Source organism: Drosophila obscura, unplaced genomic scaffold, assembly GCF_018151105.1.
Source record: "Drosophila obscura isolate BZ-5 IFL unplaced genomic scaffold, ASM1815110v1 contig_186, whole genome shotgun sequence".
NCBI lineage: Eukaryota > Metazoa > Arthropoda > Insecta > Diptera > Drosophilidae > Drosophila > Drosophila obscura.
In genome coordinates, this window is record NW_024542774.1 from 5645464 (window position 1) to 5673452 (window position 27989).

General features: G+C 45.7%; 2 protein-coding genes across 9 annotated transcripts; one reads left to right on the forward strand and one right to left on the reverse strand.

Moving 5' to 3' along the window:
• The first annotated feature begins 1659 nt into the window (after positions 1 to 1659).
• On the forward strand, positions 1660 to 4062 carry LOC111079514 (probable cytochrome P450 317a1). Its single transcript, XM_022374721.2, has one exon. The coding sequence runs from the start codon at positions 1936 to 1938 to the stop codon at positions 3499 to 3501; it is 1566 nt and encodes a 521-aa protein (XP_022230413.2). The 5' UTR covers positions 1660 to 1935; the 3' UTR covers positions 3502 to 4062.
• On the reverse strand, positions 3686 to 27989 carry LOC111079509 (KN motif and ankyrin repeat domain-containing protein 1). 8 transcript variants are annotated; one of them, XM_041593056.1, is made up of 11 exons: positions 18653 to 18768; positions 16952 to 16995; positions 13077 to 13363; positions 12479 to 12983; positions 7804 to 8216; positions 6336 to 7738; positions 5391 to 5852; positions 5083 to 5329; positions 4805 to 5017; positions 4508 to 4708; positions 3686 to 4445 (listed from the first exon to the last, which is right to left on the reverse strand). In XM_041593056.1, the coding sequence occupies exons 1-11, from the start codon at positions 18751 to 18753 to the stop codon at positions 4278 to 4280; spliced, it is 4044 nt and encodes a 1347-aa protein (XP_041448990.1). In that variant the 5' UTR covers positions 18754 to 18768; the 3' UTR covers positions 3686 to 4277. The 8 variants fall into 8 exon arrangements, with proteins under 8 accessions (XP_041448990.1, XP_022230407.2, XP_041448991.1 ...); XM_041593057.1 differs by lacking the exon at positions 18653 to 18768 and adding an exon at positions 27732 to 27989 and having other exon boundaries at positions 3687 to 4445; XM_022374715.2 differs by lacking the exons at positions 16952 to 16995; positions 18653 to 18768 and adding an exon at positions 14023 to 14168.

Sequence of the window (27989 nt, forward strand, 5' to 3'; positions counted from 1 at the left end):
TTCAAGCTGTAGCAGATGCAAGCAAACATGTATGTGGCTACTATTGACGGGCACTGTACTGTAGGGAAAGCATGTTGAAATGGAAAGTTCTCATATTTACATTGATTTTTCCATTATTAAATATTTAAAATTCATCATGATTATTGGAAGTGCTTTTATTCTATAGTCATACTATAGACATGAAACTGTAGTGAGACACAACCATGAAGACCCCCTCACTTATCAGACATCACGCTATGCCAGTCCAAGTCCAATATGTTCTTCAAAGACTAATAGATAATATAAAAGAAACAACGTGAACAGGGACAAAAGTCTAGATCTTAGTTACAGATGCTTGTTCAAGTTTGACTACTAGGAAGATAATGATACTTAGATTATACCTTAGCGTTATCATACATGTAAGTCCAAAGAGCAATGGTGTCTGTGAAATATACAATCTTTAGTGCCAGACAATTAATGCTTATTGCTGCAAGCAAGCTAGCCAGACTCATGTACTTTGGATGTATGTAAATAGATTTGTAGATTTGTAGTGATTTATATCCCAGGATGGTGTAACATAATCCTGCCTAACCCAACATAACTTTTTGAGAATCAAGCTATAAGGGGCACTTAATTTTTTAATAATATGCTGTCCGCTGTTTGTCGGGCAGTAGTCAAGCTCTACTGTACTATGACGAGCCCTCTCTTTGTCAGCTGTGCCAGGCAAGCCCTTATCGAGTACGGCGTCATATCAGTGCCTGTCAGTTCATCATTACCCACCAGTTCTTGTGTGTCCATCAATGGGACATGATGTTCGGCTGTTGACTCAATACAGAATATTTTGGCAACAACCCTGGCCACGATACCTGTATAGTAGTTTTGTAGTTTCAGTCGCATTTCTGTTTGACAATTGATTAGATTTCAAGTGCGGATATGGGCCGCAACAACAAATAATTAAACCTGTCAGCTTTTTGTTTGTGTGTGCCTGTTTTGTTCGTTTGTTTTTTGGCTTTGTGGGTGAGCTTTTCCTTTGTTAGTATGTATTTTATTTTTTTGTTATGCCATTTAATCGCTAATTGAGCGTAACACTCGTCGAGCAGGAGAAATGCCAAGCAGCGAATATCATTAGTTCTCACATGCAAATTGTTAACGATTATTTGGCACAGTGTAGCCAGGTAAAAATACATACGTAACGAAAAAGGTTTAATAAAATACAGTCGCAAGCTGATAAGAAACCAAAAAGAACTTCCAAGAACGCTCTGAACGATAACAGATTGGGGATCTACCAAGGTGAACTCTAAATCGCCCTGCAATATAAAATTCAATCAAGTAAATAATAGCTTTAAATATTTATAACCTTCAAAAGGTAGTAGAAGCTTACATACAAACCAAATGAATTGGTTTCCCTAGATGTAATATTCCTACCAAATAATAAATATATTTTTCAGACCAGATCAAGACATTTTACATGGCATAAACGAGAATATCATCTCATTGCGCCACCAACATTGAAAATAAAGAAATAATAATGCGAGTATCCATCTCGTATGTCTGGCCTCAGTCAGACGCCCACGAACCGTCTGCGTCAGTCCATAAGCTTCAGTGTAGCGCAGCACTCCAAAAAGCAACAAATTAAAAGCTCCCCACCGGGTCTCGAGAGCGCGTAGAGTATCTATCGTAAATAGTTACTTTTCTCCAACGCACTCAGTCGAACAACGCGATCCGGTAATGAACGTAACGAACGTAAGAACGCTCCGATAAATGCATTAGATCATAGTCGGGGTGACACTACGACTGCCGTGACCGGAAAGAGACGAAAACAAAGAGAGTGTCAGCCCGTGTGCGCGCGAGTGGGTTAGAAAGTGAGTGTGGCAAGGAAGTGGACGGACTCCCAGAAACCAGGGACCTGTACCTGTGATTCACTATACAATACACAAACAGTGGAAAGCGCTCATTATGCAGAATATGTGGATAATTTTTCTGATTATTGGGCTGGTGGTGCTGGGACTAGTGATTCTGTTAATTATGGCAGCGCGTTATCAGCGTGACTATTGGCGCTATCTGAACATTCCCCATGAGAGGCCGAAAAAGTTATGGCCCATCGTTAGGCAAATAGTGACACAGAGTCTCAGTACCGAGGCGATGAAGACGGCTCATTACTCGGCACTCTACACCAAGTTCAAGGGCGGCGGACCGTTCTGCGGCTTCTATGCCCTGCTGCAGCCGCGAGCACTGATCCTCGACCGCGAACTGATCAGGCAGATAATGATCAAGGACTTCTGGAACTTCAATGATCGCGGCATGTACTGCAATCAGAAAACGGATCCACTTTCGGGGGATCTGTACGCGATGCGCGGCCAGAGTTGGAAGGAGATGCGCCAGAAGCTGGACCCTAGTCTCGAGAGCGATCGCATGTCCTGGCTGTATGGCAGTCTGTACGAGGAGGCGGAAAATCTGCTGCTTACCGTCAGCTCTACGCTGATGAAGCAGCCGCACTCCACGCTCCACATACAGAAACTGATGCGGCGGTATGTCCTCTCGGCCCTGGCCAAGTGCGTCTTTGGCCTGGATGCCCAGCAACGGCTGAAGTATTCCCTGGAGGACTTTGAGCAAATGACAGAGATGGCCGTGAGCAGCCACAAGCACGGCTATTTAATGAATCTGATGATGATCAGGTTTCCCAACTTCTGCCGCATTCTGCGTATGCGCCGGACCCCCAAGCAGGCGGAGACCTACTTCCTCACCTTACTCTCGGACATCGTGGAACAGCGCGAAGCCTCTGGCGTCCGCCACCAGGATTACCTGCAGCTGCTGGTGGAGATCAAGGCACTGGAGCTAATCACCCATCAGTATGAGTCGGACAAGGAGCTGAAGACGCATCTGCAGAACGAGCTGGCTGCGCATGCCGTCGTTTTCCTGAAGGCTGGCTACGAGCAAACAGCCAATACCTTGTCCTATATCCTCTACGAGCTAGCACTCCACACACACGTGCAGGCCAGGGTACGGGAAGAGATCAAGAAGGCCATGGAGCGCCATGACAATAACCTGAACTTTGAGTGCGTCCAATCTTTGGCATATCTGGGCCAGGTCATCAACGAGACCCTCAGGATGCATCCCATCACGCCCTACATACTCCGCCGCACCCTCACCGACTACCAGGTGCCCGATCATCCCCAATATATGCTGGTCAAGGAGCTGTTCCTCATCATTCCCACACATGCCATACACCACGATCCTGATATCTATCCAGAGCCCGAGGAATTCAAGCCGGATCGATGGAGCGGCCCCAGGGACTCGCTGCAGGAGCAGGGCACCTGGTTTGGCTTTGGCGTGGGCGCACGCTCCTGCATAGGCATACAGTTTGCCCAGCTGCAGCTGCGTCTGGCTCTGGCCCTGCTGCTCATGGAGTACGAATTTACTCTCAACTCGAGGAAGCCGCTGGTCAGCCTGGAGGATGGCATTGCCCTGCAGCTGACGCCTTTGGGCGTCATTGAGCCGGGCACCGAGGAGAGGGCTGTCTGAGCGAATTAGGTATCTTATTTAGAAAGTACGGACACAGAATTTAAACCATGAACAAAGTATAGAAAGCAATTTAAAACTATTTACTAACTACCAAATATCTAGGCATAGGACTAGAGAGACGGAAACCCCACACACACAAATGGCATTCTTACTTAATTTACTACTACTCGTACGAGCATATTGTTTTAATTATTCATTTATTTATTATCGAAAGAGCAAATACTTTGCTTTTAAATAACTTTGCCGTCTTACATACAATAGAAGTATAGATGTACTTGATTTATTAAAATATTTGTCCATTTGATTCGTAGTTACTCGCAAGTATTTGTTAGTTAAATATCGTTTGTTGCATTGTCGTTTGCTGATATGGTTGGTTGGTGGCTCAGGTGGCTCAGGTGTCTGAGGTGGCCTGTGCAGAATTGAGCTTATTAGCGTAGATAAAAGACATTATTTTAAAAATAGCTGGCCGCTTTCGTTGGTTAATCGAAATTAGAGTTACGGGCTAGAATCCGTTTTAAATGTTAGCACTAAAATTAAATTTAATAATAATAAATAAAACATATTTCAAAGTACACGAAACTAAAGTCTATAATTCTAAGTTAAGTTTCATTTCCGTTTTCCGTTTTCCGTTTTCTGTATTCTGTAAGTTTCGATATGGAATGTGTGTTGCTTTGCCACTTCTACGGTTTGTCCGGGCCGCTCTACGAAAATGCTAATTAAAAGCCTATAAACTAACTTGTTTGTTCGACGAATTTGGCCGCTAATACGAGATGGCTTTACTCCGGGGACTGGCGGCTGTGCAGCGCCAATGAGAGCAGCGAACTCCTGGCAGCCTCACCGCGATTGGGCAGCTTGCTGCGCAGCATTTGCTCGTGAACATAGAGCAGCAGGCCCACATCCCGGTGTCCGGCCTGCCAGGCAATCTTAAAGGCCGTGCTGCCATCCTGTGGAGTAGTTTAAACATTTAAAACCAAATGTATAGCATGACTTGAGATCTTTCGCATACCACATCTTGTATGAGGGAGTCGCATTCTGGACTGGACAGCAAATGCTTGACCACATCCACACGCCCGTGCTCGGCGGCGCACATTAGAGCCGTGCTGCCATCCTCGTCCTGGATATTGATATCTGCTCCGGCTTCCAGCAGCATGGCGACCATGTCGCCATTACCATGCGACACAGCGAGCATCAGCGCGGTCTGGCAGTGCTGCAAGCAAAAGGGGAGGGTATACGGTTAGTAGGGGAACAACGATCAGATGTCTGGATATGTGGTCTCTGGGCGTTTGTGCGGCCCCTTACCTACCTTCTTGGCGCGTATGTTGACATCGGCCATCTTGAACAGTCGCTCCACGACTGTCCGATGGGACGGTTGCTTTAGCTTGGCCAACGATACGAGCATCACGCACGTGTATCCGGCGTTATTCGTTTGGTTTACGTTGCAAACCTTCGAATCCAGCAGAATGGATACCACGTCAAAGTTGCCGTGCGAGACCGCATAATGCATGGCTGTGTTGCCCTACAAAATCGCAATGAAACAGACATTTATTCCTAATTCTTACTTAATTAATGTACAAAACTTACATTGTTGTCGGAGAGATTAACGCAATACTCCAGCAAGGGCACCGACAGCGACTCAAAGTAGTCCAAGTGATCCTCCACCTCATGAGCATCGGCCTTGCCAGTGCTGGAGTTTCGGAACCAATGCTCCTGTATCGTTGTCTTCGCTGACTTGAGGCTCTGCGAGGAGATGGGCTTGGCCCCGAGCCTCTTTAGCAGCGAATCATTGATGACTTTGAGCGCATCCTCCAGGCTCTTGGATATCTCGGTTCTGGAAACGAAATACTTGGATTATCTCAACCGGAAAAGGGGCGCTTTATCCTCCAACTCACTTCTTGCGGGGCTCTGACTCCGCCTGGGCCAGCTGATGGAGCTGCGCCTTTGTGGCCGGTCGCTCGATGACAGTCACCTGGGACTCCTCGCTTTGACTAGATTTTAGCGGTGTGCTGGATTTCTTGCGTGCTCCCTGAGCAATCTGCACATCCAAGGGCGGTGAGGAGTCCCTGGAAATGCTCATCGCTTGCTCCGGCTCCTGCTCCTGCTCCGGCGAGGCCGACTTCGTTGTGCCTGATGTAGTGGCCGAGGAGGACATCAGTGGTGCGGGGGAATTATCGCGTGACCAGCTGATGCTCACGCGCTTCTCCTCGCGCACAATCAGCTCATCGTCACCCACCTGGCTGAGGTCCAATGAAGGGTTCTGCTTGCTGGACGGCTGTCTGATGAAACTTTGCGATTCTTTCGATGAATCTGGCGACTGGAAGCTCGACATAGTCGGTGGCTTCTCCTGCAGCGAGCTGTAATGAAATAATTGCGTTATTAAACAGGTGATAAACAGAGTAGGAGACAGGAAGAGAGAGTGACCCACGTTAGCAGCAATGCTGAGCACCCGCTGACCAGCAGCGGGTAGCACGTGAAACTGCTCAGGCTGGAGAACATTGGCAAAACCATTCACGAAAATCAAAATCCAAAACAAAAACCAAAATAAGCGATAAAAGAAGCGAGGCCACGAAAATGTGCCAAAGCGAAAACTAAAGCCCGACTGAAGGTCATCCTACGGAGATGTTCCCACTACCCGGGTAAGCCCACAATGCGCAAGTCCATTTATTGTTTACATTTGGGTCCATCTCTCACAGAGCACTGCGACATCATTCGGACCCAGCGGGTAGTGAGTGTCTGGGCTAAAAGCCCGCGGTGCCTGTCCGGGCTAAAAGCTCGCAGTGAAACTTTGCCCTAAAAGCTTTTAGCGTGAGTCACAGACAGCAGAAAGGAGAACTCACCTGAGTCGCGCTTTCCGCTCCACCTGGGGACTGGGCGGTTTTGAGGGCGTGGCCAAAGTGTAGGTGTTCTGCCGCTTCAACTGCCTGCGCACCGGACTGGGACTAGTGATGTGTTTGAGTCGAGGTATGCGCGAGTCCGCCGACGTGGAGCGACGCACTGTGCCCGGCTTGGCTGGGCTCAGTGCGGGCGTTGCGGCTGGGCTGACCTTGGAGAAGCCCTTGGCCAGATCTTGTATGGCTTCCTTGCAGGAATCACAGTAGTTGGCCGCACAGGCAATCGAGATGTGTGGCTTGACAATTTCGCCGCAGCCCACATCCCGTTTGCGAATTTCATCCGTGTTGCAGGCGGAGTGGGTGGTGGCGGCAGGTACCTTGATTTGTTCCGGCTTCTGCTGCTCCTGCTCCGTGTTGCAGGCTGTGTGACGTGTTCGAGGGCGTGGCGCAGACTCGGCCACCTGTTCCGTCTTTGTGGCGCTCCTCGAGAGGCGCTGCAGGCCGTCGGTGTCTGTTTGCCGAGTGCTCTGCTCTGCCCCACACTGCACCACCGCGTGCTGCTGCTGCGGCGACACCTGAGCACCGGTGGAGCGAACCGTGGTCATCGCCGTCTGACTCGCAGCACTGTGCACCATGGTAATTGGCGTCTGACAGCCCACTGCCTTTCGAATGATTGTTAGCGATTCGTTCTCGCCGAGGCTGAAGGTGTTGCTGCGTCCCGGCATCTGTGGCGGTGGCTTCGGTTTCTCCGGGGGCACTTCCGGACCGCAGCCCACTGATCGCTTGCTGATGGCACACTTCTCGCAGAGCTCTTGGTCGATGCGGTGCTCGGAGCTGCCCACAGTGCGCACATCTGGCTTGCAACTGGTGAAGTTCTCCCTCGTCGCGGGCTTGGCACTGACTCCCACATTGTACTTGAGCTTCGGCCGCTCCGCTATCGTCTGCATGCCCGATTCGCGCTGCTCCCGCTTCGGCACGTACATCTGTGTGCCCACTGTGATGAGCTTCTTCAGCTGCTTCTGCTGGTGGCTGCTCAGGGCCAGATCGATTTTCTCCTCCAGTTCCGCTTGGGAGTAAATGGCCGCCGCCTGTTGCGTGGCCACGTGACGGGTGCTCAGGGTAGAGCCAACGGCCACATCTCGGGTGGCTGTCACCCGTGTGGCCGCCTGGGTGGACACATCGCGTCGAATGATGCTGGGCGAGGGTGACGCCGAGATCGAGCTGCTGCGCATGCGCGACCCCAGGCTCTCCAGCGAGACGGGACTTATGCGCTGTGGCGTAAACTGCACTGGCGAAGCGTTCTTCAGGCCCGGACTGGGCGGTGATGGTGTCTGTCTTTGTCCCCGCACTAGCTCCTCGTTCTTGCGCAGCAGACGCTGCTTCTCCGAGCGCAGTGAACTGAGTTCCAACTAAGAGAGGGAGTCGGTGATAAGAGTTCATGAATGTGCATCGAGATGCATAGCTAGCTACTCACCTCCATGTCGGGTATGGCTTTGACCTGCTCCTCCAGATCCTTCAGACGCTTCAGGCTCAGGGCCATCTGCTCGCGGATCTGGAACAGAGCCTGGGCATCCGCCGTCGTCTGACCCGTTTCCGAATTCACTGGCGACTGCATGGAGCTGCTCAAGGTCCCATTCTCCTTCTCCCCCTCCTTGGGTGTGGCCAGGAGGTGATGGCGACGTGGTGGGGGCGGCGGTGCACTCCCCGCAGTCTTGGCCGATTCCAGTTGCTCCACTGGCGACTTGGCATTGGCGGCCACCGCGGCCTGCACATAGCTCTCATACTGCAACTCCGCGGGGCTGGGCCGCTGCTGCAGAGGAAGGGTGTTGGAGCGCAGGAAGAGGTGCGGCGTGCTCGTCGGCGATCGATTTCCGGCTATGCAGGAGTCTGTGAGGTGCAAGAAATCGTGGATAAATTTCAGTTGACACTCGATTCAGGCTCTGCTGATTACTTGGTCTGCCATTTGCCCTGGTCAACACGATTTTAATTTGCAAACTTGCCATGAGCGCTGCCCGTTGGCCACTGGACGGAGTTACGCCCACGGCTCGCAAAATAATAATGCAAAAAGCTCATGCTGAAAGCCAAGCCAATCGCTGATAAAAAAAACATTTTGCTCTTCAAATCTAATTTTAATAATTGTGCCAAAGTTCGCATAATTTTCGCACAGACAACACAACAAAGCAAAGACAACGCAACAAAAGCCCAAAGTGACTCGACGAACATTTTTATGGGTTTTGGTGTGAGAGAGAGAGAGAGAGCGAACAAATGCGCCGTGATAAGGAAAGCGAAGCAGGCATTATACAATATTAGTTTGTGTACCCGGTACCCTTAAGCTAGCAGGGTATATTGTGTTCGATCAAGGTTCAATATATCTGTCTGTCTGCATAAGTACCTGAGACTCGGCGGACCTCAGGCAGATCGAGGAAATTAGTAATTTTTTAGAGAAATATAACCATCCATATTCGAGTGATTTAAAAGAGGTATGCTTAGATAGACATCTAGGGTATCTTAAAGTGTTGACTGGCTATGAATTTAATTGCTGCTTATCGCCACAATATCACAGATGCACTTGCTTTTATACAGCCGAGTATTTGCAGAAGAGACAAGGCTGCTATAGCTATACTTATCATCGCTGATTATTTGTAAAGAAGCCAAGAGAAAAGTTCTATGCCCATCTATTTGTATTTCTTATTTTTGTATTCTTTATTTTCGTTACCGGGCCTACCCAATATCGCTCATACGCACTGTGCCCCCGCTGCAACAACAAGTTGTTACTCATCTCGAGCTGTCAGCCTTGCCAAGTATTTTACGTAGCTCTGCCCCTGCCTCCCCCTGCCCACGGCTACTCGTGTTTTTTTTCGCCCACTTTGTTGCTATTACTTAATTTATTTATATGCTGGCTGTGCAGTGAACTTTTAGGCTAAGAGAATTCTATTTTCTGTGCTCGGTGCCAGATTGGCTGAACGACTTTGGTCAAGGCGAAATGGGGTGCAAACTAGAGGAGGTGGGGAGGGCCTACGCGTGACGCTTGGTAGCATTGACCGGGAACATAATTAATCAGTTTTTATGGCCCAACAAATTAGTCTAAATGGAGTCCGAAATGTGAGGAGCTCAACCCTAATGGGCAGCTCTTTCCGCTAATGAACCTACAGTCGCTCCACCAGCTCTTTTCCGATCGGGTCTTTGGTTCCGTTTTGTGTTTGGCGTTCTTGTGGGCCTGCCGCCGGCGTCTCTGTGGCAGGGCATCATCGGCTGTGGCATACATTTTTATTGATTTGCTATTTTTTTTTTAGTTCAGTTTGTTAGCACAACATTTGGCATATGGGCCAAGGCATTAAGCATTGCACTTGCGCTGGCTGTCCGCAAAATATTTTGTTAATTAAAGACTGTTTTTAGTGTTATTTTTAATCTCCGTTGGCGTTAATTAAGGCGCTGTGTTAGAGACAATATTATATTATTTGATTTGCCAGATTCTCGTATCGAGGCAAACGTAGACAGATCAAAGCGAAAAGCTCATCACATGCTATCTGCTGTACTGTGTACAGTGGCGGCCACAAAAGCAGGCGCGGCGCACTCATCCACACTCACTGTGCACTAATTCGTGTTTGATTTTTCTTAGAATCGTTAGCATTATATTGAAAATGGAATACACCATTAAATGTATGCAGTCTTTAACATATACTGGGGAATCTATTAATGTGATTTATGCTTTTCGGTATAATTTATTTCATTATCTTTCGTTTTCGCTGCTTTCGAATTTTAGTAACATTTTTTCATGTATTTCGCATAAATTTTAATTGCACTTCTATCGTATTTTTATAGTGGAACTCGTTTTGTTTAGTTGCTTCGTAACAAGCATTTCAAATAATTTTTGTATTTTATTTCGCGGCTAGACAGACACATTTTTTTATGCTATTCGTTCGAAAGTCGTCGACCAACTGCTGTCAGATTTTTTCGCTCATTCGACCATCGACAAACAAGAGCGACAAAAAAAAAGCATTTAGCAGCAGAGATTTCTGTGTTATTATTTAACACAACTCTTGTGAAAAACTAATGTTATGTCCGTACTAACAACAATATAAAATAGAAACCAATTTGTCGAGAGAGAGAGAGAGAAAAATCACGAGAGCGTGGAGACAGCCCGGCGATAAGGTTCCCGCTCAGCAAATACAAATTAAATAATCAAAATAAAAGGCAGAAAAGGGAAAAAAGCAAGAAAAACATGGGCAACAGTTTGTATTGCTGTTGTTGTTGTTTTTTGTGGCTGATAAGCTAAAAGCACAATTACCAGCACAAGCTGATAATGATTATTGCAGTGACGTGTGGTAATACATAATAGTAGAAACGAAGCTTTGAATACCCTTGAAGTATATTTTGTCCATCATTTAGACTTGGTTGGGCAAGCCATATACCTGCTACTGCAACTGGGCAAAATCAAACTACCTTTTACAAGGGTATCAACAGATACTCACAAAGTTTGTTTATATATATATATGTTTGTTTTTATATATATGTATAGGCAAATAATATTGATTTTTGATTGTCCATTTGCATATCATTTGCATTCAGCGTTTGCCTGGCTTTGCTGCCAATGTGGTCTCTGAGTCAAGGCCATGTAGATCTATGGTCTATTGATTTATGATTAATGTTGAATAAATCATCATCAAACACATACATAATGCATCGCATATGGTTTCTATTGGTATTCAATGGGGGAATATTTCATATCTTATCTGTTTGCAATTAATTATATAGCGAATTTTAAATCTGATTGATTTTCAAAAGCCCAACCAATTGAATTCCCTATAAATAGCCAGCATATATATACACATATACTAATTGTGATTCTAGACCTTTATTTTTATCTTATGATAAATGTCTTCCCGTAGTTTTGGGGTTGGGAATGGCCTCCGATCTCTCAAGGTTGCCAAATGCCGCTGCCGCTTTAGCCTGGCGAATTTTACACGCATTTTCGGCTGTAAGAAATGTTTATTGGCAAACATTAAGACATTTTTGTTGTTGTTTTTGTTATTTTTTGGCCATGTTTTTATTTCAATTTGAAAGCCATTTATTAAAGGCACATACTCCGGCAATTACCAAGGCTCTATGGCCATTTGGCCATTAATCAATGACAACTGTTTGCTCCAGGTCCAGGTCCTCTGGCACAGACATACTCGAACTACGAGTACAACAGCGCAGCAAAATAACTAAAATGCGACAATTTGATTTGTTTATTTGCATTGATTTTTTGTTGGTTGTTTTTGTTTTGTTGCACACTCTATCGCAAATTTATGGCATGAAAAAATACAAGAAAAACGAGACGGAGCGACATTTGCATGCAAATTGAGCGCCAAATGCGCATTTCAAATTGATTTAAGATACGAACGCCTCAAAAATTGCCTTGAAGTTGTTGCCCCATGCGGCACGTTGCAAGCGCCCAGGCCAATTGAGTCTCAAATGCCAAAGATGAAAAGCGACTGTTACTGTTACTGTATCTGTATCTGCATTTGCATCTGAATCTGAATCTGCATATATCTATGTCTGTGGACTGGCTGCAACTGTAACGGCATTTTATGCAATACATTTCTGATTTCAGAGTTACTGTGAGATCTTGTTCATGGAGTCCACGGAAATTGAAATATTCTTTGATCTAATACAGCTGCGGAGGTGACAACTTGGCTGGCAAAAAAATGGGATCAAGTTGTTAAATTTGCTGACATTATTGTGAAATCGATTGGCAGATGTACATACCTATATGGGTGATATTCTTAGAAGATTTATCTGTCAGATTGCTTAGAAAATAACTATCAGTATACAACCGAAACGAAAGAGATCCCTATCATCTTTTCCTGCAAATTAGTTTTTGGCTTTCACTTTTCATTGCACTGTACAGCACTGTCCCTCGCCCCGCCCCAGCAACAGTTGTGCGAAATTTTTCACACTTTCGTGCGTAGAAATGTCACATGTGCCGCAGCAGCAGCAGCAGAGCAGCGCTAATTGCCAAGAAAAGAAAGCAAAAGTATCTGACAGAGCAGATGGAGACCATGATGGTCTATGAATCATCGTCTGAAGTGGCAGTTCAGCAACCAGAAGAGCGAAAAGCTGATAGATTGAGTTCTTTTTGGGGGCTATTTTTGCCGCCCACTCACCTGCCACATCAAAGTACCGATCCCACGTGCTGTTGCCCAGGCGCCGATCGCGGGCCTCCTTCTGGCCATAGCCGTTGCGCGGACTGAGGTTCAGCATCAACTTATTGTTGTTCCGATCCATGGAAAGGGAACCTCCCGCATAGGGGACGCCCGCTTTGCGCCGCTTGACCGATGTCCGTTCGAGAGTGCGCTCAAAATCGCTGCAGACCTCATCGAGGGCGTCGTGGAGGAAGGCCCGCGTCTCCGGCGGACTGATCGCCGGCCGACCGTAGCTCTGATGGCGCTGTTGATAGATCCCCGCGTCACTCTCGACGCCGCCGCGCACGGAGGAGCACGTGGAGGAGGCGGTGCCAAATGGTGATTCGGCTCTCGGCGGGATGCTGCCGTAAGTGAAGCGTGGCACAGACGATGAGCGGGGCCGATAGCACGGCGTTGTGGTATAGGACTGCGACAGACCGGCTCCTACGACTCCGCGTGGCGAATCTGGTTCGCTTTCATGTGCGGCCTGCAAGCGGAACGGGAAAGGTGACAAGTTAATTGAGTGTGAAGCTGGCCAAGATCAAAGCGACATCTGGGCCACCCAGGAGCCGGCACTCACCTCCGCCAGCCGTCCCTGGACACGTGTCTCCGCCTGCCAGTCGCTGCCGAAGAGGCTCTCGAAGCCGAGCATAACCTCCATGGACTTCCGCGAACGACGGCGATCCCTACGCCGCTGTTCCTCCTCGCTGGGCTTGGCCTGGGCGAGCGCCTCGCAGTAGCGCACAAAGTCCAGGTCAATGTGGTAGCCATAGGGACAGCAGTTGCAGCTGCGGACCGATCGGTTCATTCCAGACGACTCCGGGCTGGAGACGGAACTGTTGGTGCTGCCGCCAGGCACTTGACGAGCTGCAGCAAAACATATAGAAGGGGAGGGAGAGAGAGAGATGAGAATCAAAGGCATTCAAGATGTATCCAAATGTCACTATCAAGGTCAAGTCAGCAAAGTCGATGCTCGGTATTTGCCGGCTACATTCGAACAAAAGGTGTATCTGCGTCGCTGGCAGAGCCCCACCTGCCGCTCCGCGCGCCAAACATGTTTCGGGTTTGGTAAGAGGCGCTCTTCTCTTCTCGGAACGCAGTCGTCTCGGCTGTGTATCCGTCAGATAAATGCGCGCCTTATTTATGTTTAATTGCGGCATATAATAACTAATTTTGGTTAATTTAGATAAACCACATTTGGCCAGCTGAATCACTTTTAATGGCCTATGCAGCCCGGAGCACTCTCAGATATAATACATACATACATATGTATCTACTCTGGCACTGATTAAAACAATTTAGTAATCAAGGCAAATAATAATTAAATAATGATTGCATCTAGCACAAGTTGAAGGTAAAATTACATGGTGGAGGTAATTGAGATGCAATCAATCGCTGCGATTTATATGTTTCAGATACGTTGAATGAATCGTTTCACCGCTACATAAGTTTGCCATGATATATTTATAAAATTTTATCTACAAGGTCTTTCCCATTAGGTCTCTCCTCTCCCACTTTTCACTCACTTTCTTGGTCAACAAGCGCCTCCGGCTGTGGTTGAGGCTGCGGGCTTTTAGCCTCATACCAAAGCCATATGAACCCACACCAGAATAGATTCCACAACATGTTAATGGTTACTCGAGTTTGCACTTAAAACATTTGAAATTCTTGCACAGCACAGCGGCTGACCTCCGGATACCGATTCCGATTCCGATCAACCAACGAAAGCGGGCTAAGGAAATATAACAAAAATTCGTACTACTCCCACTGCACGTCCACACCCAACTGGACGTTTAGGTGGTGTCATATTCCCACTCTATTCATCATCATGCAGCAAATTAGACCCGATAAGATACGCGGCCATTTAGCATTGCTTATCAGGTCGGAGAGAGCGCCAACAGTACGAGGTTTTACGGCAGCGCCATCTCTTGGCGAACTACAAATAGTTCCAATCGAATCTCTCTGCCACTTTTCACTTTTCATTCATAAAAACACAAACCAGAGGACGGTGTGGAACGTTAGGCAATGGACGTGGGTGTGTGTGGCTGTGGGTGTGGGCGTGTCTTGTGAAAGTGTGTGCTGTGGCTGCTGCTGCACCACACGACTTAGACGTGTTGGACCACGTTAAGAGGCCGCATATTGATGAGCTTCAGCAGCCGTAATTAGCAGGCAGCTACAGGGCCATGGCCAAAGCTGTTCACCAGCTTAATTGAGGCACTCAAACATCCACATCCACCCACTCAATAACTCAATCAGTGACGCATTTTTGGCATTCGATGGGATTTTGGCCTGGGTGGGCGTGCCGAGAATGCAGTTCGCCTAATGCTTCCATATTCGAGGGGTACTACTACTACCATCGATTTGGCTTAAACATTTGTTTAGCGCAAAGCTTAACTTTCACTTTCCGCGTGTAATTGCAACGGCAAGTCTTTGAACTCAATCCGCAATCATTTAAAGTTAAAGTGAACAACTTTATTTGCACACAATCGCTATCCATGTAAGGGCGCCTACATAAATCGTATTCCGGCACCCGACACACATATAAATTAAGAAATTAGCCCAGCAGTCGCATTACGATCATGCTCAGGCGTAGCACGTAGCCGATGTTGGCTCTACATGCCCCAGTCCCAGTTCCATGCCAGTCGCAGTCTCTGTCCCCGTTCCAATCATCATTATCATGATCGCTCTCATGCGGATCGGTCTGTCTTCTGTAATGACTACATTTTCGCGTAGGCGTGCTGCTGAATGATGCACGGATGCTGTCCGGCATACCAAATGAACTCGACTTGTGAATGAAATTCGTAAAAAGCCCACAAAACCAACAAGCAAAATGTTTCTATCGAAGTAGGAATACACTGCAAAAAAAACTGTTAAAAATGTATTTATTCCCCTACCGTCACTTCCCTCCCACGTGCCTAACTTCCACCGCCAATCTTTGAAACGAATCTTATGTACATTTCCATAAAGTTAAAGATAAAAGTTTCGCAAACATTTTTCCCAAGCAGGCATACCCTTTGGGTCAAAGGGTATGAAAACACCGAAACCAAACTGGTTGTCCGACTGACATGTTTACAATTTGCTCATATGGGGGCTGAGGCTGGGTCTGGGGCTGGGGGCTGAGGTAGGCGGCCGTGTCAATGTAAGTTGCAGTGGCAGGCGCAGCTGCAACAGCTAATGAAGCTAACGGTTCCAGAGTTGCAGCAGCCACACAAATTACCGTAAAGCGCAAAAATTTAATTATGCAAAACACGCGCAACGCTGTTCGATCTAATTGCATGACCGAACCAAAAACATAACCAAAAATATTGTAAAATAAATGAATAATGGCTATATTCATATGTGGAGAGACACAATCAGTACATAGATACTAATTAAAGAGGGCTATACTTATATTAATTATTCTACAATAAGCTCGCAATTTGTTTGTAATTCAATATTTATCAATTAAGACAATAATTTATGTGGCTATGGACTTTATGAACTTTCGTTGCCTAATTACCAAAAGTTTTCCTCTATTACTTCGTTTTATTTTCTTTTCAGACATTAAGTTTTTCGTTTGAATTTCTTTAGAGTGCTCCCCAGACGCGTCGCTGCCGTATGCATTTCTTGATTTTTAATTATCCAATTAATGTTGGCCCCACTCGACTGACTGCCTCCTGTGGCTATTGTAGCGGCACTTTCGGGCTCTTTCCTTTTTTTTTATGATTTCTGAACGTGTCATAAAGTTTCTCGTTGCTGAACTCAGAATCAGGGCTAGCACTTCGTGTGTGGCTAATGAGTGGATTTCGGCGTTCACCAGGTGACATTTACATTTCCCATTTTAATTGCCGCAATTAACGCCAGAGCCGAATGAGCGAGTGAAACATGAGCCTATCATGACGTGCCACGCCCACAGCGTAAGCTGTCACCTCACATCCGCCTGTCATAAATTGGCAAACGAGAAAGAGACCAAAATTATTTGATATCGCGGTAAATATTTCGTTTAAGCCCGAAACCAGTTTGGGTCTTGCCTTCTGGCTTTTGGGGCTTAATTAAAACTCGCATAGTTGAGGCTGCTGCATTGGCAGGAGGATCAATCGATCGATCGGGTGGTGGAGCGTGGGTCTTGCCAAAAGTGATTTCCATAAAGGAGTCGAACAGATATTTTCCTAACCGCGGGCGTGGGTCTGTGAGATGTGGACGCTGGAGAAGTGCGTTGCGGCGCCCAGTTCGAGTGCTGGGCTGCAGTGACAAATTTGCCTTTTCGGCCAAGTTAAGTGTATCGTTAACACTGCATCTGCGACACAGAGCACAATTGTGGGTGTTGGCCTGGCCCGGACTGGCGGCTCTGTGCGGGCGTCACGTTGACCCACATTCGATGTGGTTGTTATTGTTGCCTGTAGAATATCAGCCATGTGGGGGTCTGAGACACGTTTCTAGTTTTATAGCCGGGGCCCACGCCAGGTCTTAACTTACCATTTTCCTCAATGAAGGCGCGTTGACTTCGCAAAACCAGCGACCTGGAAAGACACAAAACGGACAAAAGAAATTCTTGTTAGGAAATTGGCAAATGGAAAAACAAATAGTAATATCTAGAGCCAAAGAAAACGCATACACATGGAATCTATTGAGCTTATAGCTATCCAAACAACCAGCGACGAGTAAAGTCGCTTGCGAAACTCTAGGGAAACGCCCGCTGTTTGCCTTGAGTCCCAGGGCTTTGGCCGAGACAATAGTCGGTATTTCGTTTGGCTATCACATTTAAAAATAATTCAGTGCAGCACAGCACATACACGACACAGAATGTGGCAAATGCACAGAGATACCAGAGATACACGAACAGATATAGACAAAAATACCCGAGTAGATGGATGGACAGGAGCCACACTTGCCGGAGGGAGGAAATTATAATAAAATATATCAAGCTGTCAGCATTTTGAGTTCTTGTTGTCGCCCCCTTTGTTCGGTATTTGGAAACATCTCTTTGGAAATATGCGCGCGCCACAAAATCCACAATAATCTGTTTGCCATGCCATCGGTGCAGAGGAGAGGAACCAACGACGACGACTCCACGGTATGGCCATGCCATCATCCACAGAACTCATTAGTGAACTTTGCTGCTGCTGCTGGCTCATTCTTTCCTGGAAAATGTAACATGCGTGCTGCATTTTTCATTTTTCCACTTTGTTGGAAACGGAAACTGCAATTATTTATAATTTGTTTTGGGTCCACACGGAATGGGGATTCAATCCAAAAATCCGAATGCAATTAGCCAATCCACACAAAAACAGGAGAATGCCAAATGCATTGCCTTTAATTCTCATGTACATAATATTAAATTAATTACCTGTCATGTAGTGCTAATACAAAAATAATACAACTATAAATATATACGGGGGGATATACTCGTGTTCGTATACAATATTGTATATGAAGAATATCGAATGGAAAGCCGTCTTGCAATTTGCTGCCATATTTTTGAGTCATTTTTCATGTTTCCATCTTTTGGCCGATTTGAAAATTTATGTAAAATGAAAATTTATGCGTCAACTGATTTATGCGGCTTGTATGTTGTTGCATGAATGGAAAAGGCCTGACATGGACACACTCCCCCAACTCCAGATCCCCCACACCCCCAAAATGGGGTGCCCTGTTGCATTCATGTGGAACGCGTTGCGGCATCGCGTATTTTTGGATTGCAGACCAAATTAATATGCGTGTTTATGATTATGATACACCCATCTTGTTGGTTTTTGGTTGTAGCATTCCCCTCCCTGGATCTGCTGTGTGCTGCTGTCTAGCCACAATTTGTTGTGACTGTTCCTGGTTGAGCGTGGAGCGTTGTCATAATTAGAAATTATGATAATTGGCTTCGGTTTTGTGGCCAGACAAAGTTGTGGGGTTGGCTGCCAAATAATAAAAGTTCCATCTCTTACATATATACATAGCTCTCGCATTAGTCGCATATATTTAAGCATTGCCTCGTCAACAAGACATAACTCGCACCAAAGATCACACCCTACACACCTCCAAAAGCCAAAACCATAATCGTTAAACCTTTTTCAGACATCGCTACCAAAATTCCCCCGCCCTCCACATACACTGTGTGTGAGTTCCTTCCCTTTTTTGGAGCTCTGCTGATATTAATCTGAGCGGATCAGGCCGCATTATCATTACCTCCAGAAGCGCTTGACTGCTTCCTGCTCGGTGGGCGTCAGGTGTCTTATCTTTTCGGCAAACTCTGACTCATTGTATTGCGGCTGGCTGGAGAGAATCATATCGGCGTAGCGGCGGCCACTGCATACGTAATATACTAATGGTATTTATCGGATGGCTTTCTGGGCTTTCTGGGCTGGCATTTAATTAGCATTTGGCTTCGCGTTTTGCGTTTTTTATGCACCTATTTTTAGCTAATGGAAATTCTATGCCGAAATTAATTAACTTTGAAGGCGACAAAAACGACACACACTCCGAAGAAGTTTGCAAACCGCTGCAACGCACCGCACCGCTTTAGTTCAGTTTAGTTTTTCGGCTGACTCAGAGCTGGTCATTTTTAGTTACTTGTAGTTTTTACAGATTTCTTTTTGTTGTTTTTTGTTTTGTTTCTGTGCGAGTTGGGCGCTCCGCGCTCGAAAATCGCCCGAATCAAACTGAATGCGCCGGGAGGAAAAAAAACTTCACGAGTGTGTTGCCGTTGACGTTGCCGCCTGAACTTTATGCTCTGTAACCGTGCCTGTCCGTGTGTTTGTGTATCACATTGTTGTGTAGGTCTCTCGTTGCATGGGTGTGTATGTGTGTGTTGCCGTATCTTTTGTATTTGTTTTGGTTGTCGACCATAAAAGAGCGGCGCACTGACAATCACAGAACCCCAGCGAACCGATACCCAAAAAGCACAATGCCAAGTGGATTTCAGCTGTTGCTAGACTCAGGCCTGGGGCTAAGCTCGAGCTCGAGTTCGAGTTCGGGCGCGAGAGCTATCGATACGATAATTAATAAATATAAGTAAGTGACTGCTTAGCAGCCAGCCCCCCCGAAACCAGTTCGTCCGAGTATCGTAACGAGTTCGCTACAACACCCAAACAAACCCGATTCCACACATGCCCGATAAGCGAGCCGAACCTACTTGTATCTCTTGTATGGAGGAGGGGTGGCTGGGGCTCAGATTCTGGCAGCGGAAGCATTTGCAATGATTGATGAAGTTCGAAAGGTGTCGCCTCAGTGTCGCCTGCTGCCTGCCCGCCCGCCTGCCTGCCTTCCGGACTGACTCCTCATCTGTTTGATCTTCTAGCGATGGCATCATTATGGTGCACAGAAGCTGGCCGGGAAAACATAACATTGCCATAGCTGAGCAACTGAGAGAGACATCTCTGTGACATGTCAGCCATTAGGCAGGAAATTGTGGATAGAATAATGGTGCGTAATAGCCAGGAAACTACTCGTAGCACAAACTCGTCGCGAATGCCGAAACAAAACCAGTAGTTGATCACTCAACGGGCAGCCCAAGCCCTTGGGCTAGTCGAGAGAAAACATCATTCGTTAGAGAGCCCATCAATATAGCATTAGCTGATAAATTCCATTGAGAGAGAAGCGTGGGCCGTGGAGACCCTCCGGCAAGTAGAAATCTATTGGGTGTGACGCATAAATAATTGCAGCAATTTATTTCGACATTTGAGCAATGAGAGAATCGACTAACGCTTAATTAAAAGCCGTGAAGACCACTGGCTTCATCCGCTGGCTAAAACAGAAAACTTGTTTATGAATTCGTAGATGCGAGTATGAATGGCAACAAAAAAAAAAAACAAAAAAAAAGAGTTCGCCAGAAACCGAAACCGGCTCACTAAACGTTGGTTTGAAAAGCCCCAAAACGAAGACGCCTCTGCCCCTGAGATCCGTGACAGTTTTATAGAACTTCTCGGTCCACTCATAGAGCATGAAATTTTTGTTAGTGATCCGCTCATTACTGACACAAAAACTTAAACTTAAAAACTTATTCATAATTCCATAGAAAAAAAAAAGATAGACGAATCAGCATAAATTACAAAATCAATGCTCAGAGATGCTCAGAGGGAATACTAATTATGAAATAAAAATATCATTTCATGGACTGGCACTCGGAGTTCAATAGACGACCGCCTGATAGGCAGCCAGAGGCAGGCAGCTTGACATCGATTGCCTACCCCATATGGCGGCAATTGTGTAAATAATAATCAGTTGATAATTGTTTTCAACGGAATAAACATTTAATTAAGCTTACAATTTGAATAAACAATTTGATTATAGAATAGGAAAGGCATCATCGGTGCCTCATCATTAGTATGCGTGTGCATATGTATGTGTGTGTATGTGTGTGCGATGCAGCAGTTCATGTAATGATGACAGAACTTTCTTGATGCCTATTCCACTCATTTCTGCTGATCTCTACTCTCTATGCATTTGGCTCTTTTTTATTTCTAGGGTTCATTGATTGCCCTTGCATCTTGAGCACTTGAGAGTATCCACACTTTTCCGCATTAATCTCTTAGCTGCTCGATATTGTGTGTCTGATGAGTGTCGGTAAATAGATGTGAAGTGTCGTACATCAACAGACTTGCATGACACGCAGTTTGACATGCGTTGCAATGACTCTCAACTGCATGAATGTGTATGAGTGCGTGACTTATCTAATCGCTGGATCTGTCAATGTGTGCGAGTGCGTCAGAGTTGTCAGCATGTTCATTCATTTATAAACGTATTCCCCATTTGCTGTTAATACATTTGAGCACTGACATTGTTAACCTGTCTGTCGGTGCTTTTTCTTGTGGGGTTTTTTTCTAGTTTACTTGTTCCAATTGGGTTTACGAGTACCACCACCACTAAGTGGGTGAACAAGAAAGTTCTTTGCCTTTCGGAAGCTCTCCGCATAAAGTATTCTCTCCACTAAATGCTTTAAATCAAATGCTACATGTACCATTTGTTTTCCCCTTGCCAGTTATTTGATATTTTTGTTTCCTTCTGAGCGCGTATCCCTTCAACTTGATTGAGTTCTTTTTTCCCGGCAATGTTTTACCCAGCTGTTTATAAACATAGTAAAAGTGGGAGACGCATGTCTCCATCTTCAACGTATTGTATTTTTTCCCATCTTCTTGTTTTGTTTTTTTTTTTTTTTTGGGTCATTTCAATCAACACCTGTCAACCGGGACGCCGCATCTTGTGCGTTGGCGTTGACTCTCTGTCTAGACAAGAGGTTGCAAGTGGGGTAAAAAACCTCACACGGCTGTTGAAAATCAATTAAAAGAAATTGCTTAGCCAGAAGGCACACGAAACGGTTCTCAGGCATCGAAGGCATCGACACTTTCGCTCCGCGCAAGACGGTAAAAATTGGATATAATTTTTTTTGTTTTTTTTTGCATATCGATAAACGGTCTATGGCGGCCGTAATTTATGAGATTTGGCGCAGTTTATGACAGGCTAACAAATTTTGTTGCAACCGCCCCATGTGGTCGTGGTGCGGCAGGAACAGATACAAGATGCAAGCGCAAGATACAAAACGCCGCCAGGGGCAAGCCATCAAGGCCAGAGATGGAGTTGGAGTTGGAGTCGGAGTCGGAGTCGGGCAGGGGAGATAGAGCTGGACTAGGAGGTTGGTGGCGAGGAAGAGGGAGATATAGCTAGAGATGAAGTCTTACGACTGCCGGGAGCCATGAGCCGCATAATCGAAAACAGAATTGCGGTGAACGCGTGCGCTGAAGCCTGACTCTGACTCTGACGCCGGCAGAAACGTCAAAGTTGTAAATTATGATATAGCATTTTATGGCCACGGATCGGGGCAGTAGACGGGGCTGCCTGTTTTCTGCCTGTAAATATAGTACTTGAGTTAATTGCTAGCGTTTGTAATCGTTAAGAGAAAAGGTGATCGACTTTGACGATCACATCTCCCGGGCCGGGCCCCAGCCAACACCCACCCACATCCACACGACTCAGAGATCATGCCTCACACTATTCACAGCGATCCTAATGCAATTTCAATGTGAGGTTATCGCACGGATCTTGACTGTAAATCAGAGCCAAGTCGCAGTATTGCATCACTACGAAAATATTTCCACACCGGACAGCGCTCGTTAAGCGGGCAGCTATAAATGAAGAGAAAGAGAGACAGAGAGAGAGAGAGACGCAGAGAGAAAGAAAGAGAAGATAGATACATATAAGCGACAAGTCAGTGACAGATTCACAGATTTCGCTTGACATTTGGCTGGCAATAGTGAGTGTTTGTCGCCCCACCCCAGACATCGGGGCGTATACGTCATTTGCATACGACAATCTACAGAACAACTCAAAATGATGACGCTAACGATGCCCCCGATAAATAAACTAGCCCCCGCCTCTTAATTGGCTTAAATATTTTGTTGTACACGAGGACATATGGCTAGCTATTATCTGATATCGGATGAATCAACCTCATTAATTTACTTGGCTTTAACGATGCCGATCATGGGAGATCGCACGGATAGATTCATTTTATTTTTCAATATTTATCATAGTCTGCTGATAAGAAATGTGTAATTAATTAGCTAAAAACCAAATCAAAGCGCAGAGAAAACTATGAAAGGCGAAAATGATTCCCACGAAGAGCATTCAAATATCGGGTATCCGATATCGGTGAGTGTGCCCTAAGGTTAGCTTTGCCACTCCTTCAATTAATAAATATTAACGCTTTTCGCATTGATTTCCCCCTTTAGCGACGGGTTTGACTACCACTTGGAGTGGAGCTGGGCGTATTGGGTTTCATAATTGAATTTCAATTTGAAATGTGTGCGGCGGTGAAAGTACGAGCAACTGGCTATTCGGCCAACCACTTTATGGCCAAATCGTGAGCATATAGACAAAAGTTGAGAATAAGTTTTCAGCCCGGTTCGAACTGCGCATTTGGCCCCTAGTTTGGCGAGCAGGTGGAGGAGTAACGATTCTACGAAAATTATGCAAATATTTGGAGGCCAAAACGGATCAACAACGCAACGCGAAATGGTGACAACATTTTTCAAAACGGCATCGTTAGAAGTTGCCTTTGTTTATATGTGTGTGTGTGTGTGTGTATGTATGTGTGTGTCATATGCAAACGAAGCAGAAATATTGAGAAACTGTAATCCGATAGCCCCGAAAAAATAGCATAGAAAATGCCTGGGTGTTAAAAGACAAGCCATGCTGTTGACAGTCGCAACCCCGTGGGCTGTCCAAGGGATAGATATTAATTTGTGACCACAAATCACAGATCTGTGATCTCCAAGTGTCTCGAGTTGCCGGCAGTCATTAGCCCACTTGACCGCCGACACAATGGGAAAGGAAACCACATCAAACATCATCCACAATGGAAATGAAGTAATTTTTATGTATTTTAACACTTGAAGTCCAGTCCAATTGCCCCTGGAGCCAAATGATTCGCACAAATTTCAGCCTTCGGAGGGGCTTGCTCCATTGAAGTGCCTTCGTTTTGCTGTTGTACAAATTATTGTATAATTGGACAACGGACAGAGACACATAATAGACACAGACTCCGTCAATTGTCTGCCACAGAGCGGAAGCTCTGCGGTGTATTCGCAAGGTTGGCGCTCAGTTGAGAGCTGATTTCATTCATCGCCTCGCCGAAAATACGAAACACACAAAAGGCCACTCGTTGCGGCTTGAATTACTTGCAAATTGCAGGCACACACAAATCTCCGTGACGTTGCCTGCATGCATAACGAGCTTTTGACTTACTTTTTAGTCAAAACAAAACGAGCGATGAATAATTCGATACTGGGGAGAGTCACCCCAAAGCAGCTGCCAGAAGATTCTTTGGCCAACCAATTTAGCAAAGTTTTCCCACAACAAAAATATCAGAATTCAACAAGTGCGGGGCATTGTGTGGAGCCAAAAACAAAACAAAAAAAAAACTGCATTCAGTATTTTGAAGAAAAATCTCAAGGTAAGAGTAAGGTATGGCAACGGGTCGAAAGGAGAATCTCAAATGCTCTTCATCTTTAATTTCGATAAATGAATAAATGATTTGTTCTGAAAGTTTGACCAGCTAAAACCGATGCCTGTAACTCTCATGATCTGCAGTTTCACCTGCCAAACTCCTCTCTCCTATGTAATACCCTCTCAAAAGAGTAGAATCTCAAAAATACTCGTACTGAGACTGCCACAGTTTACGTAGCCAACTGCATAAATCAGAAGGCTCAGAGCTCGGATTACCAAACAAAAACTGCAGACCCAAGACGTTTTCATTTCGGATTCTTTCCTTTTTGTCTTAGTTTTGTATACCCTTGCAGAGGGTATAAAGATTTTAACTAGAAATCTAGAGGTGGATTAAATCTAGAACTCTATGATCTTCTACTTATGTATATCCAACAAAAAGCTTCCTTAGAAACAATGAATCTTTGAGGGTATCTGGCGCTTCGGACCCCTACAGCTAGTCTCTCTTTCTTTTTCCCCCCTTCTTTTGAGGCTCTTTATGACGATGAAACCGGCTGGCATAATAACAGAGAAGACAGAACTTGGTCCCTGCACGACCTGAGACCAGAGACGGCGCAAATAACTTGCAGCGTGACTGGGATAAAATGCCAAGCCACACACAGCTCGAAAAAAAATGTTGAAAAAAAATACCCCAAAAAGCTGGCGAGGCATCTTCTGCAAGACTTCCAGCCAGACTTTGTCGGGCGGCGAAATTCAAACAAATCGCTCAAACAATGCCACAAAAATGAGAAACCAAAAAACACGAAAAAAAACACAACAACAACAACAAAACACAATGAAAATGAGAAACCAATTCTCTTTCGCCTGTGACACGACTCTTGCAACTTTGTGGTCTGACAATTGGTGTTGTTTAGAAAACCCAAAAACCCCACAGCGAGCCGAGATCAGATTAGATCAGATTTCATTTAATTGATTTGGGGAGAACGTGTGTTTGTGCGTCATGGGATACACTCGATTGGGTGGGGTGGGCCATGGGAACGGGGCTGGGCAGGGCTGCAAAACAAACGCTATAAAAACGCATCAAATTTCAGTTACACTGCGTGCGAAAAGTTGTCTTACAAAGGAATGAGGAAAACTGGCATACATGCGAGTACTTTTGGCCGGCAGTGTGCAAGCTGCATTCGGCTTAAAACGCTTTAACCATATTTCGCTGTGCTCGTATCTTTAGTTGTTTGTTTTTGCAGCTACTGTGTAGCCGCTGCCTGGTGTTCATAACTTGGCTAATGAGTGCCACTAAAACAAAGCAAAAACTTGGCCAACTTGTTGCTGCTGTTGCTGTTGTTGCTGCTGCTGTTGTTGCCTCAAATTTGTTAGCATTAAGTTGGTAGCTTTTTTGTGTGTCTATTTAAGCTGGTTATTATGGCCTTTTTGCACTGTCGGACATTTATTGGCTGTCTTGTTGAGTGCGTGTTGTTTTTTCCAACTCGGTTTTATTTGTTTGCTTATTTTATTAACCAAGTTCATGTGTCTGAGGGTCGCCACAACGAGGCGTGGCCAATGGCTTATGAATGGACATCAAGCGGCTGCATTTCCCAACCACTTTAAGCCTATTACGAGCCGCATTCAATCGATCTTAAGCAATGTGCCGCGCTGCAACTGTTGCCCGGCCTACGGATAAAATATACTTGGCCACTTACGAGTATGCCTGGCATCTCAGTCCGTCCGTCCGACACTCCAACGAACACTTGCCGTATCTCAACGACAAATTGCCAAATAGCAAATACGAATGCCCCAAGCGGGAGTCGGAACAACCACAAGCTTTATTCCATGGATCTTAACTTCAAAGGCTGCCGCCGCACAATGGCCAGAAAAATGGAAATGGAAATTGTTGCTGCTGGACAATAAAAGTTTTCCCATTGTTTCCATTGCGCTGGCTGATCGATCTACGGATACAGCGATTATTGTATTATGCCGACCTAATGATGGCCTAAAAAGGTTTCATTAATCCATCAGCAAAATATTTATGGATACCCGATTTTGTAGAATTATTATTCAAAGCTATTAATATATTTATATTTTTATCAGTATTATTAATTACGCAATCGTAATTAATTTTATGTGTGTGTAATTGATTCATAGCTGGAACGTTATTAAAGTATTTTCACAGAATAGAAAACAAAAACATTCCTGGTAGATAGTTAGATCTGAAAGAACCAACCATAACTGTTCTAGGTAACTTCAAGTTCATTTCACAAGAGATTGGAAGTATTCATTAAGTTCGCCTCGAGTCCGTTGAAAGAAAAAAAGACAATCGAAAAGAGATTTTTGGAGGCAGATATCTTTGATAGCCTGGGGGCCAACATGAGCAACTTTAACCCATGGTGACCCACCGTTTATTTGCCTGCAATGGCACGCGAGTTAAATACCCCAGACCCGTGGCATAGTTTGCGTGCTCTTGTCGCTGCCTGATTATTGGTTCTTCGGGGGTCTGCTGAGCGGCTACTTTAAGCAAACATGCAACAACATTTGCTCCCGGACCAATCGCTGAAAACTATCTCTGGGCTACACTCCGCCGCGGCTTATTAAAACGCAATAAGCAGAGTCACAGGAAGCAGCCGGCACACAGATACACACCACCAGACACAGTCAGACACTTCTTGTTTGCACAAGTCAACGGTGGTTTTGACCATAAGTCGCAGTGAGGCCAAACCGCCTTCAAAACTATTCGCGGCATTTGTGTCAAACACGCGACCCAGTCTTCGACTTCGACGTGGACCCGGGGACTGTAAGTGCGACTGCGATTGGGACTGCGTCTTTGTCTGCCGTCTGCAATCTTTGGTCTGCAGTCGTCTTCCCAGTGGCGGGGACACGGTAAACAATTGACGACAGCCACTGTCACCGGCTGTTTGCACCGCCAGTTGCCAGTTGCCTGTTGCCTGTTTTAGTTTTGGCCAGTTTTCCTGACTCTTGCCAAAACGGCAAAATGCACCAAATTGGCAACTGGCTTAGAAAGTCGATGGGGAGGCTGCTACTGTTGCTGTTGCTGCTGCTGCTTTTGTCACAGCCTCCTGCTATGGCAGCAGCCTGAAAGAAAGTCCAGAGGCAGCAGCACTCAGAGGCACTCAGGAAAAGGGGGTGGCTTAACCTATTCAGTGGAGTTTAAGAAGAAAAGCGAAGATTTGAGTGCGAAACCAATCAATTTTGGACACATACAAAAATAATGGAAGCTCCATTTTAAAGCCGAGATAAGAGGAGATTTTGAAAAATCAAACAAATTTCTATCTGATCTAGGAATCATAGCTCTCATAATTATTTTGTGTGTACTCACATTTTGCTTTATTTGTTGCTGTTTCTGTTGCGTCTGCCGTTGATGCTGCGTTGTTGTTTCTACTGTCTCTGGCTCTGCTCCCGTAATGGCTTTTGGCTGCTGCAGTTCTTCCTCCTCTTTGTCTTCCCCTCTGTTGCCGTTGCAGTTTAATTAACAGCTGCAGGGCGCAGGCCTTGCATGCGGCAGCGGCAGCCCCAGCATCATTAGTCTTGTGATGGGCGAAACTTAGACTGCTCGACGTCTTCGACACCTTCTGGC